The 16,971-nt window shown below is 55.7% G+C and overlaps 5 protein-coding genes across 5 annotated transcripts; 3 read left to right on the plus strand and 2 right to left on the minus strand.

Annotated features, from left to right (window-relative positions):
- Nucleotides 1-123: 123 nt before the first annotated feature.
- On the minus strand, nt 124-2,532 carry CGGC5_v015189 (uncharacterized protein; the record flags this gene model as incomplete). The annotated part of the gene is made up of 4 exons (XM_066153215.1): nt 124-597; nt 651-1,884; nt 1,937-2,043; nt 2,176-2,532. The coding sequence occupies 4 exons, from the start codon at nt 2,530-2,532 to the stop codon at nt 124-126; spliced, it is 2,172 nt and encodes a 723-aa protein (XP_066007359.1).
- A 1,795-nt stretch (nt 2,533-4,327) lies between these two features.
- Nucleotides 4,328-5,252, plus strand: ycdF (Glucose 1-dehydrogenase 2; the record flags this gene model as incomplete). The annotated part of the gene is made up of 3 exons (XM_032026256.1): nt 4,328-4,608; nt 4,669-5,003; nt 5,059-5,252. The coding sequence occupies 3 exons, from the start codon at nt 4,328-4,330 to the stop codon at nt 5,250-5,252; spliced, it is 810 nt and encodes a 269-aa protein (XP_031877298.1).
- Nucleotides 5,253-5,353: 101 nt separating this feature from the next.
- Nucleotides 5,354-10,016, minus strand: CGGC5_v015191 (ABC transporter FUM19; the record flags this gene model as incomplete). Its single annotated transcript, XM_066153216.1, has 5 exons — nt 5,354-6,017; nt 6,169-6,183; nt 6,233-6,679; nt 6,729-9,748; nt 9,810-10,016. The coding sequence occupies 5 exons, from the start codon at nt 10,014-10,016 to the stop codon at nt 5,354-5,356; spliced, it is 4,353 nt and encodes a 1,450-aa protein (XP_066007451.1).
- A 2,384-nt stretch (nt 10,017-12,400) lies between these two features.
- On the plus strand, nt 12,401-13,456 carry CGGC5_v015192 (Transport and Golgi organization protein 2-like protein; the record flags this gene model as incomplete). Its single annotated transcript, XM_032026258.1, has 1 exon — nt 12,401-13,456. The coding sequence occupies one exon, from the start codon at nt 12,401-12,403 to the stop codon at nt 13,454-13,456; it is 1,056 nt and encodes a 351-aa protein (XP_031877251.1).
- A 1,672-nt stretch (nt 13,457-15,128) lies between these two features.
- Nucleotides 15,129-16,682, plus strand: CGGC5_v015193 (uncharacterized protein; the record flags this gene model as incomplete). Its single annotated transcript, XM_066153217.1, has 1 exon — nt 15,129-16,682. The coding sequence occupies one exon, from the start codon at nt 15,129-15,131 to the stop codon at nt 16,680-16,682; it is 1,554 nt and encodes a 517-aa protein (XP_066007450.1).
- Between the last annotated feature and the right edge of the window lie 289 nt (nt 16,683-16,971).

A 16,971-nucleotide genomic window follows, 5' to 3' on the forward strand; every position in this document is an offset into this window, starting at 1 on the left:
GGAGTAGTCCATGATCTACAATGACACAAGACAAGACATGAACATGCAAAGTTATATTCAATTTCATTACTGGGGGTATTCCTCGGATATCCTAACCTCATTGTTCACCATCCAGCAGCGCCTCTAAAATCCACCGGTACCCTCCAATCTCTTGATCGCCCCAACCAAGCCCTTCGCCCAGCTGAACCGCCCAGGATCAACTCCCGTCGCGCCATCCGCCTCTTTCCCATTCTCATCTCTCCAAACGCCATCATCCCTGTTCAGTGCTCCATACCGATGCGTGTTTTGGTTCCGCCTCAGACCGTCGATCCAGACCTTGCACACGTCGCGGCTCTCTAGCATGATGTTGACCTCTTGGCTGTGGAACCAACTCTGCGTATCCTGGTTGCCGGACCCGACAATGGCGATCGACTCGTCCACGATCATGAGTTTTACGTGGCATGAGCGCTTCTTCTTCTCTGCGATGATGGGTTGTGTCTGGTCTTTGCCAATGTACCAGAAGTAGTGGAGGTGCTGCCGCCCTTGAGGTGAGAGCTTCTCGTACATGTGGGCAGCGACCATCTCGTTGTGACCTCCTTGCATCGGCAACAGCTCGCCCTGAGTTGTATTAGCAATCATCCTCGATTCCAGCACTCGTCTTCAAAACTTACAGCATCATTGTACCCAAGACAGACATACGCAAACACATCAACCCCCCGCTCGCACGCCTCAATCATAGCCGGCACCAGCGGCTCCGCATTCAACGTCGGCGTCTGGATAAACACGTTCTTCTCCGCATTGCGCAGCGCAGACAGCCACGCTGCGTTCTGCGGGTTGCCCACCGACTTGTGGTTCGGCGGCCCGTACGGCGGCCTGTTGACGAGCGCGATCGGGAACGGCTCGTGCGTGGGATGCGGGATGTACGGCGTCATCTCGTCGGCCGGGTCGCACTCGGGGGCGGTGCCCTTGAAGTCCTTGTTGATGGTGTGGTTGAGGTGCCGGCTGATGGCCTGCATTTGCGACTCGTTGGGTTTTGCGGAGACTGCGGCTTGTACGCGGGCGATTTCGCCGGCGATGTCGGTGTCGTAGTGCGGGTCTTCATGGGTGTGTTCGGGTAGAGAGCCGTTTGCTATTACTTCTGAAGCTGGTGCGGTTTGGGAGACCGAGTGCCCGTTTTGGGAAGCTTGGGTCGGGGGAATCGTGGTGGTCGTTCCGTTCGAACCGTTGGCCTCGCTAGGTGTGAGGATCTGGTCGGCGCCGGGGCCGTATGCAGCAGCACGCTGGGGTATCCGGGCCGGGTCAAGCACAACTCTGTGTCCCTTCAACGTCCCTTCGGGGGTGAAGATGGAGTCATGACTGAGTCCAAAGCTACCCAGCTCACCGAGCGCAGCTGGTGTATCTCTAGTTGGCAGAGGCGGATCAAGCTTCTTATGCCAAGTAAGCAGCGCCATATCATACAGACTATCAACGATCGGGCCCTCCACATGAACCATCATCTCCAGGTTATCGTTATCCTGGATATTATTGCTCTGCACCACACCAATCTTGCGGTCCACAACCATGAACTTGGAGTGGAACGTGCCGAGCATGGGGTCGTGGTAGTTCATCACCTCCAAGTCGATGTTGGGAATCTCCGCCTTCGACGGCAGCCCGACGGCCTTGCCCGTGTACTCCTTCTCGGGGACGATGTAGTGCGGCTCGAACAGCTGCTTCGGGCTGCCGCGGTCGTAGAGCACCTTCATGGTGAGCCGGGTGCCGCGCTCGCCGGCGCGGCGGGAGGCTTCCTTCATGGCGTTGGTGATGTACTTTGACGCGGCGCCGTTTTGCCAGAAATTCGTCGCGAGGATGACTTCTTTCTCTGCTCTCACGATGAGGTTGGACATGTGTCTTACGATGTCGGGGATGCTGGTGATTGGTGAGCTCATGGTTGGAGTCAATTGAGTCAGGGGGGACTTACACTGAGAGGATGGTGAGCGGGGCGACGCCGCTGCTGCCAAGCAAGGGTGGACTCGCCACCCCGTGAGCGGGATTGTCGTTGAGTGTGCATAGTGCATCGTGATATAACTTTTCACGGTTAGCGACGCAGAATTTGAGATGATGATTGTTATTGTTACTTGCCCTCAAAAACAGCCTGCTTGGCCTTGTCGTCCCCCATTTCCCACACTTGAACGCGACTTCCAGCTCATCGTCGCTCACCTCTCCTTGCCCAATATCTCTAATATCCTTTGGCTCATGTGAATTGCTCTTGTAATGGGTGGCCAGCTTCTTCCACGCATGGCCAGGCTGCAGCGTGGGATCCTCAGCAAGGAACCCCGAGACGGTGTTGCTCGACGCGCAGAAGCTGGCAAGCGGCTCGCTCAGCGTGTGCGCATTCTGATACTCCGACTTCGTCCGTGCGTGAGGCATCGTCGATGGATCAGAAGAAGAAGGAGAAGAAGTTGTCTTTTGGTCGGGGACTCTGGGGACTGAATAGGCACTGTAGGGGAATTGAAACACGGTCTGGTAAAGGACGTTGCCAAGCTTTGGCAGGCCGGTCTGGCCCGGGGAAGACATGTTTGCAGTTATACCTCAAAAGAACAGCAGCTCTCAGTATGTCACCATCAGACGCCAGCAAGAGTAAGTTGAATAGGTGTGGAGAAGGATAGCTTCGCCCAGAGATGCGTCGTCGTCAGTGAGGGCGAAAACTGGCCGTTCTAGGCGTTATGTAGGTGCCGTGCCAGCCGTGCGGCCCACGGGTGATGATGTAAGACGAGTAAGGTTTGGCCAGACCACTGCCAACTAAAAATGTGGCCATCTGCGTCACTCCCCCTCCAGCTACCAACTTGCCCCAAGACCGAGCTCAAGCAGACGTGCCGCGCATCCGATACACTAGCTGGCGAGGCCGTGCCGGCAGCCCGTGGCAAGGCGTGTTCCGAAGGAGGCTTGTAGGCATCGCTGCAGCCACAGTTGCAGCAGCGAGGAACGTGATTGTTTCTTGGGGGCTGGTGGTGATTGATGGCGCACGGCACTCGGCCCATGGAATGCGCACTTCACCAGTGTTGCCGTGGTGGCATTCTTTGGTCGCAACCGAAACCAGGACATGATCCCTGCGAGGGAGAATCCGTCCCGGCTGTCGCTGCCGGTCTTGCTCGTGGGAATGACGCACGACAACTCTAAAACAGAGACAAAGATGTAGGCTCGGCGTGGAGTTTAAATTAGCTAAACGCTTGCCCGAATTGATTTGCCGCGCAGTGCACTGTCGTCGGCCCGGTGCATTGGCCTGTGGCTCCGTTTTCCAGCGCATTTCCGTCTTCGGCGTCTCCGAGTGTTGCGCCCGTCAGAAGCCGCCAAGGCTCCACATCTCCGGCGCCGGCCAGTGCAGGCTCGGACGGGGCAGAAGCTCGGGGCAGAAGCTCGGGGCAGAAGCCCGTCGCCGATGGGTTTGCTACGGGGATGCGGCGGGAGATTCGGACAAATTGCCTGTAGTCGTAGCCCTAGGCCTCAATCATGGTCTCATGCAAGAGTCGTCTATTGCGAGCAAACTGCGTTCTTTTTCAGCAGCCTTTAGAACAACTGTGACTGGACACATGATTACGAAGACTTTCAATTGAATAACAGCTCATAAGACCAATTTTCATACTTTCTTCGATGAGGACAGTTACGTGGCTGTTTCTTTCGATTCTCCTCAGGTACTCTTTCCATCATCATCTGTGCCACGATGCCCAGGCCGACGCACAACTCTTTCCATCAGCAAAGAGCAATTCGGCGCATTCCTCGCGAAAATTCATAGGTAGACTTTCAGATGTCGGAGACTTTAACGCAAGAGTTCCATCAAGAATGATCGTGTAATTTTCCAATAGTGGAAGTCTTCGGAAAATTTACCGGATCTGGCAGCTCGGCACCATTGCCCCCATCTGTCAAAATCATGGGTACCATGATAATGGATCTATCCGTTTGTGTTCCCGAAACTCAAATTGAGCCCTATGAGAGCATTTATCAGACGTCTGTCTGTATAATACACGCGACGGGCAAGATATCCGCCGGCATGGAATCCACCGGAGTGCTCCGCTAAACCAACTCGTGATTCTCGCGTAGACTTCCGCCGGAAAGCTTACCTTTTGATCGCAGGTCGGCTTACTCAGGGTGTAAGTATCGTGACACAGCTGTATGATGGCTTCATAAGCTCGATGCAAAGATATCATCAGCCTTTTCATCTTATGTCCATCCCCACGATCATCAACTCGTACACAACCCTCATTAACTTGAAAACTAAGTTCCGTTAACTTCAGTAACCATCTCCCAGGCCTATTCACCCAACCTGGTTTCCAAGCTCAACGACCGCAACATCTTACACCACTAACAACCCATCATGCCTCGCCTCGCCTCAAAAGTCTGCATAATAACAGGCTCCTCCTCCGGCCTCGGCCGCGCCATTGCTCTAACCTACGCGACCGAGGGCGCCCACATCGTCTGCGCAGATCTACAACCCACAGCCCGCGCCGAGGTCGAGTCCGAAGGCATCGACAACACAGACGACCTCATTCGCCAAAACGGCGGGAAGGCCATCTTCTTCAAAACAGACATGACAAAACCCGAGCAAGTCGAGAATCTAGTCTCAAAATGTGTCTCGGAATTTGGCAGACTCGACGTGTAAGTCCAACCCTCCCGCCATCCCCAAAACCACAGCCACCTCACCAACACCAACAAAAGCCTCGTCAACAACGCCGGCATCTCCCTCGAAGCAGGCCGCCCGCCCCTCGGCATCCACGAAACCCCCCTCGAGACCTGGGACCTCACAATGTCCGTCAACGCCACCTCCGTCTTCCTCGGCTGCAAATACGCCATCGCGCAGATGCTCACCCAGCCCCTCCTGCCCTCCGGCGACCGCGGCTGGATCGTGAACGTCTCGTCCATCTTCGGCCTCGTCGGCGGGCGCCACAATATTTCGTACGCGGCGTCCAAGGGCGCCGTGTCGAATCTGACGAGGCAGGTCGCGATGGACTATGCGGAGGCTAGGATCCATTGTAATGCGATTTGTCCGGGGTGTAAGTGCTTTCTGTCTTTTGTGGGCTGAGTGAGGTGACTGACGAAGGGGAGTAGATGTCAAGACTGCGATCTTCGTGAACACGGTCAAGACGCTTCATAGTCCGGAGGCGATTGCCAAGCAGCACCCCTTCCGGGGCGTGGGTACGCCGGAAGATATTGTTGGCGCGGCTGTGTTTCTGGCGAGTGATGACGCGAGATGGATTACGGGGATTTGCATGCCTGTGGACGGAGGCTACACTGCGCAGTAGACGATGATCTACGGACACGGCTCACTGAATGACGAGAACGATAAAGCATACAAACGGGAAGTTTTAGCATTTGCCGTTTAAAATTATCACACTCTACACGTCTATTCCTCTCGTGACCGTCCCTGATTCTCAATAGCCCATAGCTCGCCAAACCGGCTGCCCTCCGTCTCAACAAGCTTCCTCGGGCTGCCTGTCTCCACAACCCGCCCCTTATCCATCACAATAACCGCATCGAAAAAGTCCATCACCATATCCAGTCGGTGCGAGACCATGACAATGGTATACCTTGCAAACTCCTCCTTGATAATCTCCTGCATCAGCCGGTCTGTCGCGTGGTCGACGCTCGAACTGACCTCGTCCAGCAACAGAATGCCCCCGCTGCGCCGCTTGGAGCGCGCGTCCTTGACGCGACGACGGAGGATCGCGCGCCCGAGGCTGAAGAGCTGCTTCTGGCCCGCCGAGAGGCTGTCAGCGGTCATGCCTTCGTGCAGGCCGCCGCGCTCTTCGACGAAAGTGGACAGTTGGACGGTGCGCAGGACAGAGAGGCATTCTGCGTCCGTGGAGGCGTCGAAGGGGTCGAGGTTGGATTTGATGGTTGTGCCGTCGGGAAGGAAGACGGCGTCTTGGGGCACGGCGATGATGCGCCGGCGGAGGGTGGCGCGGTCGATGCGGTGGAAGGGGGTGTTGTCCATTTCGATGTTTTGGGAGCAGCTTGGGAGAGGGTCGAGGAGGCGGAGAAGAAGGAGGATGAGGGAGGATTTTCCACTGGGATGTGTTAGTGGTTGAGGGGTGAGATGGGGATGGGTGGACTTGCCTTCCTGTACGGCCGCAGAGGGCGACCTTTTGACCAGGTTGGATGGAGAAGGTGAGGTCTTTGAGGGCTAGGCTTTGTGGGGTGTTGTCACCATCGAGAGACTTCTCTTGCTCATTGCTATCATTCCATGTCAGCTTGGTTCAATAAAAAGGTGCGGTGAATTGACCTGTACGACGCCGAGACACCTTTGAGCTCGATGCTGCCATTCTCCGGCCATTCCTCTGGGGGCTCAATGTCCTCACCCTCAAGACTCTCAGGCTTAACCCTTTCAGAAAACGTCTTGATACGAGCGACAGCGCCGATGGAGGTTTCCAATTGGGTGTAGAAACGAATGAGATAAGCGATGGTCTCGCCCCACGACATGAGCGTGACCAGGGAAGCACCAGTGAAACCAGAATTGGCCCTCAGTTGAGTAGCCAGAGCGACGAGAACGACGGCAATGCACGCAACCATGAGATGCATCGCCACGACAAGCCACTGCTGAATCATCGCAAGGAGGTAAGCCGGACGTTGGGAGGTGTCGAGGAGGTACTGGTTGTGTGCAATATCCCTACCTGTCCAACCGAAGGCGCGGATTGTGGCAACTCCTTTGATGGTGTCGAGGAAGTGGGTGCTAGACTTGGTCAGCATATGCGATAGTTAAAGGTGAGGCTTTTACTGACTAAAGTGGACTCTTGGACTCTAGATCCAGCAGACGAAGCTGCCGCGAGGTCCTCAGGTAGAACTTTTGGATGATCCAGCAAAGCCCGATGACGAATGGGTAGCTGATGGACATGTACGGCGACGCGACCGCAATAACTGCTCCCATCGCCACTGCATCAAAGCCGGAGATAACCGCATTAAGGAGGGCGTTAGGCAGCTCGTTGTCAATGAGGGTCATATCCTGCGAGAAGAGGTTGGTAACAACACCAGAGTCGGTGTTGGTAAAGAAGCTAAGGGGAGCGTGGATGACGGTATGCAGAGCCTGCTGATGGAGGATAGTGCCTGAGGAGGAGGTCATCCAGATGATTTGGGCAACACCGGCAACCAAGAGCGAAAGAAGCTGCAGAACCTTGAAGAAACCGAACAAGCCAGCGTAGTAAGCGCTGCTCTTGTGGAGAGTGTCTTCCGTCCAAAACTTCATCCAGATTGTGGGAAAAGTGTTCCAGAGAGAGTAAAAAGCGCAGCCTACGACAAAGATGGTGACGGCGTAAAGATTGAGACTCCTGAAGTAGTGGACATAGACCTTGAAGTCTCCGGTCTGTCTCGACTTCTCCATCAACTCTGCAGCGACAGGCAGCGGACGCTTAGGTTTCGAGGACGACGCTGCTTTTTCTTGATCGGCCGGGATGTCGCTGGAGACGGACTCCGTGTCCGAGTCCGTGCCGGTGACGCCGAGGCTAGCGACGTACTTCTTGTCCTTCATCAGATCAGAGAATGTGCCCTCTTCAACCATCGTGCCATCTGCGCCGAGAGCAATGATGTGGTCGGCCAGGGGAAGGTACTTGATAGCATGCGTGCACAGAACGGCCGTGGCTCGGCGGCGGCGAATGATGCCATCCAGCCCAAAAACCCGGCGGAAGACTTCTCCAGCAGTGTCGTTGTCGAGGCCACTGAGGATGTCGTCGAAGATCATGAGATCGCAGTTGAGGTAAAGAGCGCGAGCAAGAGAGACACGCTGCTTTTGTCCGCCACTGAGCATGATGCCATTGCTTCCAATCTTCGTGTCGTCGCCATAGGGGAGTAGGAGAAGGTCAGTCTGCAGCATGCACACTTCAATGATCTCGTCATATCTCGCTTGGTTGAATGTGGAATAGCCGACGATATTGTCCTTGACGGATCCGTTGGAGAGGAATGGAGTTTGCTCGCAGTACCCAATGGCTGCATTGCGTGAAGGAACAGAGACGAGGCCACTGCTGTGCGGCACCTCTCCGAGGAGAACTTTGCAGAGGGTAGACTTGCCAGATGCCACGGGGCCGACGACGATGGTAAGCTGAGATGACGGGATCGTGGCAGTGATGTCGCGGAGTACCATCTTGTCCGAAGTCCACCCAAAGCTGCCGTCCACGATGTAGATGGACGGTGTCGAACCCTTACTGTCGGAGCTCTGCCGTCTTTCTTTGGCGATGGGGCTTAAAGGGATGCCCTCCGTGCTGTCTCCAAACGTGGTGTCCCCGGATGATCGATCTATTGACGGACGAGAAGACTGGCGGAAGTCAACACGAGAGTCCGCCTCGAGGAACTTCTGAATGCGGTCCAGACAGGTGAAGCCGGCGACGACGGCAGGAACCATCTGGAAAAGCTGGCCCAGCGGTGCATTGAGGAGGACCAAGAACGAGAATGATGTGAAGATGGTGGTCGTATCCAAGCGCGAGGCGGCGAAAGCGAAAGTGATAGCCGGGGAAATCATGTTGGGTGCGAGCGCCGCAAGAGCGGTGATGATGAGCATCCATCGGAACTGGGTACCGTAGTGGATCTCTTCGACACGCATCTTCTGTACGAATTCGGCGACAGGCGATGTGATGCCCGAGATGCGCAAGTACTTCATGTTGGAAATGACGTTGGCGGTGAGACCAACGCGTTTTTGAATCTGGGCCATCCATCGAGCCTGACGCTCACCGGTCACTTGGGCGACCAGGACCGTCACACCCGTGCAGACCAGAATAACGACAATAGGCGCGAGGAACGATATACCCAGCTGGCGCTCCAACAGCCAGCAGCCGAGGGCAACTTCAATAAGATTAGCCCAGAATTCATGGAGACCGTAGAAGCCGCGGATAATGCGCTCGGTGTCGGTGCTCATCAGCGTCACCGCAGCAGCATCCCCAGCAGCGGTGATGTCGGCCTCGGTCGTCTTCTTGTAGATAACCGCCGACAAGCAGCCACGCGACATATAGAGGGACCGCTGTGAGAAGTAGTTGTACAGCGCAGTTGAGACAGCGATACCGGTGTAGATCATGACAGCAGCACCGATGAGGCCATATCCAGTGCTCTTCGGCGCCTCGGGGTCCTGCAGGTACTCGAGCAGGGTCTGGATGAAGAAGGGCTGGCTGAAGTTGAATCCGATCAATGCGATTCTCGGGGCGACTGGGAGGAGCAGTGGAACTGCAAGAGCCTTGCCGAGAGCTCGCGCAAGACCATATTTCTTGCCGCGATAAGTGCCCTTCTCGAGCTCCTGATCAAGAGTGATTTGCATCGTCTCAGCTATCATGCCTTGGTCGAGAGAGTACAAGTCGCGGACCGAGAGGACGTTTCGGTATCCGTGAAGGAAGAGGCGATTGAGCCACCAGTATACTCCAAGACTGAAGAGGCCGCTCGTTTCCTCAGGGCTGTGCTCGCTTGCCGTCCACCGGATCCATCGCGTCTTTCTCTGTGCCTCGATGAGGAGGATCACAATCTTCACAACCAGCGACGCGGTGAAGAGCCTGGCGAAGAGTTGGGTTGAGAATGTCCTGGCCATCAACCAGGACGTTCGAGTTTGAGCGATGTCGAACAGGATCTGGAGGAACACGTAGGCTGTCAACAAGATCGACGGCCTCGGGGCTCTTGAGTGCTCGGCGTAAGACAAGCCCAGCATGAACAAGGCTGCGACGAAAGCGAGAGCTGACGCTGACACGGCGAAGCCATCAACGCGCGAGCCATTGTTTGTTGTCTGAAGAATGAGAAGCACAAATTGGAGCGTCGCAAAGACGGTGATCGTTGCCTATATACCTTATTAGATTCTCACGTGAAGGTCATCCTTCATCGGTTTGTTCATCACGAACCAGTTTAATCGCCTGAATGCTTTTGGCGCCAACGATCCGCGGTTTCCTAGCCAAATATGCGATGCGGGGTAATGAAAGAGCAGCAAAGACGGCTGCAGGAATGATGGCTAGAAAAATCCTCTCAAATCGGAGGGTGAAATCGAAGTTGCCTCGACACCCTTGGACGCCGGGCCCGAGGGAGTCGTCGTTGAGACACCTCGAGCTCATGGTGGGGTGTGCCTTGGCGCGACGGCCGCTAATGTAACTCTACCACGACCGTACCGGGCTCGTGGGATTCAGGGTCCAAGTCTGATTTGAACTCGCAGCTATACAGAAGGGCGAGGTGACTTGGCTCAACGATTGACAATTTAAAGACAAATTGACCTGTACCGAAGGAATGGAGTCAGCCGCGGAGGGGGCTTGTCAAATAAGCTTAATATTGATATCGGCGAGGATGGTACCGAGGATGACGGTGCTCGTTGACTCACGTATGTGAGTGCCAGGGAGGGACCCCGGGGGCGGAGGAACCGGCGGGACGAATCTCACGCGCGGTCTGTAATACCATGTTGACGAGGCCTGATCAACGTCGACATAAGTCCCTTGAGTTGCGTCTGGCTGTGCCGCTTGGCTGGGCCTCCCGGCTGCGCTTGTCCGGGCTGCAGAACTGTGGCGTCGCGGCCATTTAGAGTCGCAACAAAGACGCGCAATGCTGTTCACAGTAATTTTGCTGGAAGCAGAGCTCTTGGCAAGGGTACGCTGGCGGAGCTCGCAGGTCCAGACGTTGGCTCGAAATTCTATGTGAGTGGTTCGGCCGCGAGTCTGGCTTTTCGCTGCCAGCTGCAATGGATTGTGGCCCGTGACGAGTACCAACATAAGCGCGAGGACAGAATAGGAAGGTCGTTAGCCATGGGTTTGGCGAGTTGGAGAAGACGCTTCGGCGGGGTAGCATGGGAGTGCCTGTTCAGTCGAATGAGATCGGAGCGGTTCCGCTGATTAGGCAAACCGATGCGCCAGGATAGGAGTGTCGTTGGTGCCGGGACCCATGATAGCACGTAATGCGTCGAGAGGACTTCTCAGGCGGCTGAAAGCTTCGAGAGATCTCTTAGAGCATGTTCCTGGCCTCGACAAAGCTCCTTCATCTCGTAGACAACCCAATTTCCAGTGGTCTGTGATCGAGTACGATAAACATCCAGCGCGATTTGCCGCCTCCGTTTGAATCTCTCCGCTATCGTCCATCCCTAGTCGCCTAACACCAGAACTTCCTACCAGGATAATTGCGGCCGTCGTTGGCTCTGGAGGGGCCGCAACAAGGCAGCGACATATCCACTTTGCCGGAGTCTCCATGTCAGTCGGGTAATCTTCACGCCGTGTATGACCGGCGACCAGTTGTGATGAGCGAGTGTCATCGCTGACGAAGCCGACCCATTCGATAAAAAGAATGGGAGTCACACATGGGCGTGATGGGCAAACGGTGAAGGTCGACGCGTCTTCTCAGTGCGTCGGGTGGTTCTCTGGAAACGAAACTGCTGACGAGGCCGGCAACGTTCGCTTTTGAAATCATTAGGCGAGTCCCGATCGACGTTGGACTGGGACCCAGAGGGCTGGTATTCGGTAAGCCAGTCCGCGTTCTTTATGTTTCGATGGACGCTTCCAAACTTGTACCATGGGGTCCCTGGGCTGGTCTTGTCTGTTGGGCCATTTTCAGTTGATTGGGGTGGAAAGCGCGACGGGAGTGATTGCGGACGAGGAGGGTGGCCGGGAATTATCCGGAGCAACTGATGGGTTACATAAGCAGGAGCGACAACACCGCCACAGCCATCCAGCTCCAGCCGAATTCTTTCCCGCAAGCCACACCTTCCTTCCCCACGTCCAACACCAAAATGGAGAGTCCAAGTCTCTGAACCATCACCCCGCACGTCACAGTGCTGTCAGCTGCAATCAGCTGGTCCATGTACAGCGCTACCTTTCCCTGCAGATTCCGTCCTAGCAGCAGGCACAGAACGCTGGGCACAGTGACAAGGCCCCCGACCTTGGAAGTCTGGCGGCCCATATTGTGTCATTCTCCGGCCGGCACCGCTGTCGGAGTGGACGAACGGGGACACGCTGCCACGCTGCCACGCTGCCACGCTGCCACCAGCCGCCAAGCGTCCGCCGTCAGACGATGCATGACAACCCGAGGCCGAGGCAGACACACGTCCAAAAAGCCAAGCATACGTGTTGGGCCGAGCTGATCTTTGCGTTGCGTTTTGAAGGTGGACTGATTTTTCGAATCTTGATCTGGGCTTTTTTTAAAAAGGAAGCGGGAAACAGACAGTCGAAAAGCTTCCCCGACAGTTCTTCAAGCCAAAGCAGAACCACCGAGAGCCACCACATCAGTCATTCATCCGTACACCACGTCCGGGCGTTGATTCATCCCAGCTGCTAGGTTGGAAGGATTACGACCCCCGCATCGTTGTGAACCAGACCGAGGACATCGTCAAAGACGCAGGAAGAGAGAAAGGATACGCACACAGGACAGACGGGCTACCAAAGAAGCCTGACTCGACAAAGAGAGGAACATCACCACTGGAAACCGCCAACTCGAAAGACAGCAACGAGCACATCCGCCCACCATGTGCATCGTCCTCCTCACCACCGCCCACCCGGAGTACGCCCTCATCGTCGTTGACAACCGCGACGAGTTCATCCTGCGTCCCACCTCCCGGCCGCACTGGTGGACCCATCCCTCGGGTGCCGCCGTCCTCTCCGCCCGCGACCTCCAGCGCGAGGAGAAGGGCACCTGGCTCGGCGTCACCAAGACCGGCCACCTCGCCGTGCTCACAAACTACCGCGAGACCGATCTCGGCGACGCCACCCACCCCATCCACGCCGCCCGCAGCCGCGGCGGGATGACCAACCACTGGCTCGGCTCCGACCCCGCCGAGCCCGCCCCGGCCTCCGTCGCCGACCTCGTCAAGGACGGCGGCGTCAAGGGCGTCGGCGGCTTCTCCATGGTCGCCGGCAAGCTGAAGCGCAAGCGCGGCGAGGACGAGAAGCCCGCGCGCGCGCTCGAGGGAATCGCTATTGTGTCGAACCGCTGCGACCAGCTCGAGGACGTGCCGTGGATCGCGGAGACGCGGGGCGAGGTGTACGGGCTCAGCAACACGGTGTACAACGACCCCAAGCCGTGGCCGAAGGTGGAGCTCGGGAAAAAGCTCGTCAAGGAGGCCGTTCAAGAGGCGGTCGACAAGAATCTGGATGAGGCGGCCCTGGCCGAGCGTCTTTTTTCTGTGCTCGATACGGACACGCTGCCTAAGCATCCGGACATGAGCCTGGCGGATTATATCAAGGAGCTGAAGCAGAGCATCTTCGTGCCCGCCATCGGCGACGAGAGCCACCGCAAAGCGATGGCGGACGCGGTTGCGCGGGGACCGGGGCATTTTGCGACGGATGACCAGAAGGCAGCCGAGAGTTTGCAGCTGGGCGAGCGGCCTGACCCGCCGACCAAGCCTAACCTGGGCTTCGAGGTAGGGTTGTACGGCACGCAGCGACAGACCGTCATTATGGTCGACTGGGACGGCAATGTGTCGTACCGGGAAAGGGCGCTGTGGGATGGCAACGGCAACCCTATTGAAAGGGGAAAGGGCGACGAGGTGTTCCGCTTCAAGATTGAGGGGTGGGAGAGCTAGAAACGCGATCTAGGAAAGGATTTATCTAGAGTAGAACTTGCATAAGTTGGTGCATGCAGTTGGACGCTCTTGCCGTGCATCATGATGAGAAAGACCTGATGAAATGAGATTCGTTAACAGCAGCCACGTTCAAATGATGTAATGCGAAGCTACCTGAACGCAAGAGACTGACTGTTCTTGCCCTGCACAAGTGACTGTGTTTCCCATATTCTCGGTGGGTTTGAAATCGTGCTTTAATTGAGGCCACTGCGATCCCGTTACTGGCGAGGCTGCTCTTACTGGTTTGACACTCCCGTTCAACTTCTCGCTGGGCGGGCTATGGCAGTTACACAGATTCAGGATATCAATGTAGTGTCTAAAACAACTGAGTGGTAACAAGATGCTCAAGTTGAAATAAAACATCAAGATGAAAATAGCAAGAAAAACAGAAAAGACCGTGGGAAACACATCAAGAAAGAAAGAACAGAGAGCAAAGATAAAACAAAATAGAAAACGAGAAGCTTGATAGTGCTCCCCTGATATCCCTAATAGAAATTAATAGTAGGAAGTAATGAGAATAATGATAAAGATAGGAACAACCGCATTAAGTAACAACAACAATAATAACAATAACGCGGGATGAGGAACAACGATGCAGGACGACGCCGAAGGACGACGACGAAGGACGACGACGAAGGACGACGACGAAGGACGACAGCGAGGTACGACGACGAGGGACGACGATGATGAACGACAGGAATGACAAATCAACGATGAAGATAGACAACGACGATAGACGACGACGAAGGACAACAATGATAGACGATAACGAAGGACAACGACGATAGAGGACGATAATAGACGACGGTAGAGGCAACAGAGACGACAGCAGAGAAAGGCGTACTACAGCCGTACTGTCACTTTAGTGCAGTTTGGATTGTTTGCAGCTTCTTTTATTTATGTATAGAAAACAAGGGGGAAGGCAGTCAGGCGTGTTGCTTCTGTTGTTGTTGTTGTCGACCATCACGAGAGTTCCTGCCGTGTGTGAGGCAGATGCGCACCTTCCGCATATTATCATCCGTACCTTCCTTCCTTCCTGCAGTGGCAGAAGCTGCGACCAAAGAGCAGATTAATCGTCATCGTCCGTGCCTTCGGCGTTTACCTTGCGACGCAGTCAAATCATCCAACGACATCGAAACATCAGAGCACCTTTTTTCATCTGAAGCTGAACTTCACAGATCCCACGGCCCAATTCACCCAGCCCACCGCGCGTCTTGTCGGTTCGCCCAACCGAGCACTCTGCGGCCCGTCTGAAGGAGCCTTTTTCTTTTTTGATTTTTTCCTTCTCGCGACTTTCTTTCACTTTGACAATGCCCCCCGCGAAACCCGGGTCCCTCGGCTTGCTTCTGCTCTTCCACACTACGCGAGCACTCTACACCCTCATCGCCCACAGTCTCTACATCATCCAAACCAACCTCCACCTCTGCTTATATCTTGCCAGGACAGTCGCTGTTTGTTTTTCTATTTTTGCTTCTACCTTTCTCCACGTCGGCCAGATCTGCAGCACTGCTGTGGAAGGCGCGCTGGCCACTTGGACCATTTCCCTTTCCGTCGTCTTTGTCTGGGCCGTCCCCTACGCCATCTTCCTTTCCGGCGTTTTCTCTGTCGCCGTTTTCGTCGTCGTCCTGGAACAATGCGAGACCGTCTATCTAATTCTTCGTTCCTTCCTACGCGGAACCGAGGCTCCCGTCTCTCCGGAGGCGGCGTCGCCCGCCCGACAATCTCTGGCCCCGTTGGACCAGTCCGTCGCAATGACGGAGCTGACCTCCAACGAGCCGACGCCATCACCATCATCCACAGCATCAACGACGCAACCCAATCCCAGCCAGAACTCTCACAGCCGCAGCCGCAGACCAGTGTCATTCGGCAGTTTCATCGGCCAGGCCCTGCATCTCATCACCAAAAGACCCCCCGTGGCAGTCGAATGCCCCGATCAACTCGAGGAAGAGCTCCCACGCCGGGCCCGGATGGAACCATGGAGAAATTGCAGCAGGGATTCGGAGGACGAGTTGGATCTGAGCAGTTCAACGAACCCCGTTTCTCCCCTGAAGCACTTCCTGGTCTCAACGATCGTCACGTTCTGGGAGAAATATCCCACACCAACACGGACTCCGCCCGCCTTCCCTTCAGTGCCTCGCATGGCCACTTTGGAGACCCCAGACGCCTCCCCAAGCCCCCATCGACAGGCAAAGCAACAGGACACAGCGCTGCCTCCCATGCAAGACGAATCTCGGCAGGCTTCTCACACGGCGGACCCCTCTCCAGCAATCCCACGGTCGCCAGTTTTGACGTCAATGCCCTCACCGGAGCGGCTGCTCGAAACGATGAGAATCAGCCGCCTTTGTCAAAGTCCGGAGAAGTCACATTCACCTCTTCGTCGGAAAGCAGCCCGTCGCTTGCTCCTAGCTCAGGAATCCAATCCAAATTCAACTCCCGTCCTTCCAGCCGCGTAGAGAAGAAACGCATCCCAAAGTCACGGACTATGACCGTCTTATCCAACCTCACGGCATCTCTTTCAAGGACGTCACTCACGAGCTTCACAAGTGACCGCAAGGCATCTACTAGCAGATCGGTTTCCTCGCGCAAAGTCAGTGGCTCATCAACTAGCACACTTAGCACCACGGACACATCCCGAGTCCCCACGCCCATGAGCGCTGAGGTCAACCCTCTCATCATCAATACTGCCCAGTCATCCCAGTACTGGGCAGGTCGCTTTCAGTCTCTCCACGATCGCTTCCACAACGAGGATCTCCAGCCTCACTCTCTTGGAACCCTTGTTTCCGCCCACGCCTCAAGATCAACTGTTGTCCGCGACCAGCGAGCGGCTTACCAAAGCCGCGGCAATCTCCCTCTCAGCACGACGACTGCATTGGACCGCTACAGTACTACAGCCGTCAGCAGAGAGACCAAGGTTCTCGACGAGGAGGACAACCGCTGTCTGCGCGTCTTCTTGCATCTCGACTCGCTCTGTGCCACACCCGAGGCGCAGAAGAGCCTGCATGCCTGGCAGGAGATTTACGCGCGCCGCAACAACCGCGTGGCACTTCTGCCTCACGGCGCGAGCATGGACAAGGGGTTCGTGGCGAGGATTTTCGGCGGCGGACGACGCAGCATGGGCGCCCCTCGCCCTGAGAAGCAGGTGATCGAGGGAAAATACCGCACTGGCAAGCGTGTCAGTATGCTTTGAGGTTTACGTGGTTTGACATGAAGGATTATCAAAGTGCGACAGCATAGATAGGCGTTTTTGTTTTGGACTGAATTGGAGGGATAACTGGGAAAAGCATCATCACATTGTCAAGACTCTCATGAGAGAGCTATCGCGAAGCCTGTACAACGGACACAAAAGAGTCCCTGCATCTGTATATATGGAGGCTATGAGAGACGAAAACTCAGCTGTTAGGACCAATACCCATTTACTTCTACACCGACCAGTCCGTGGTTCCTCTCTCCCAAACCCCAACGCCTGCTAATGCATT

This window comes from Colletotrichum fructicola, assembly GCF_000319635.2.
Source record: "Colletotrichum fructicola Nara gc5 chromosome Unknown KSG_Nara_v1_contig09, whole genome shotgun sequence".
Classification (NCBI taxonomy): Eukaryota; Fungi; Ascomycota; class Sordariomycetes; order Glomerellales; family Glomerellaceae; genus Colletotrichum; species Colletotrichum fructicola.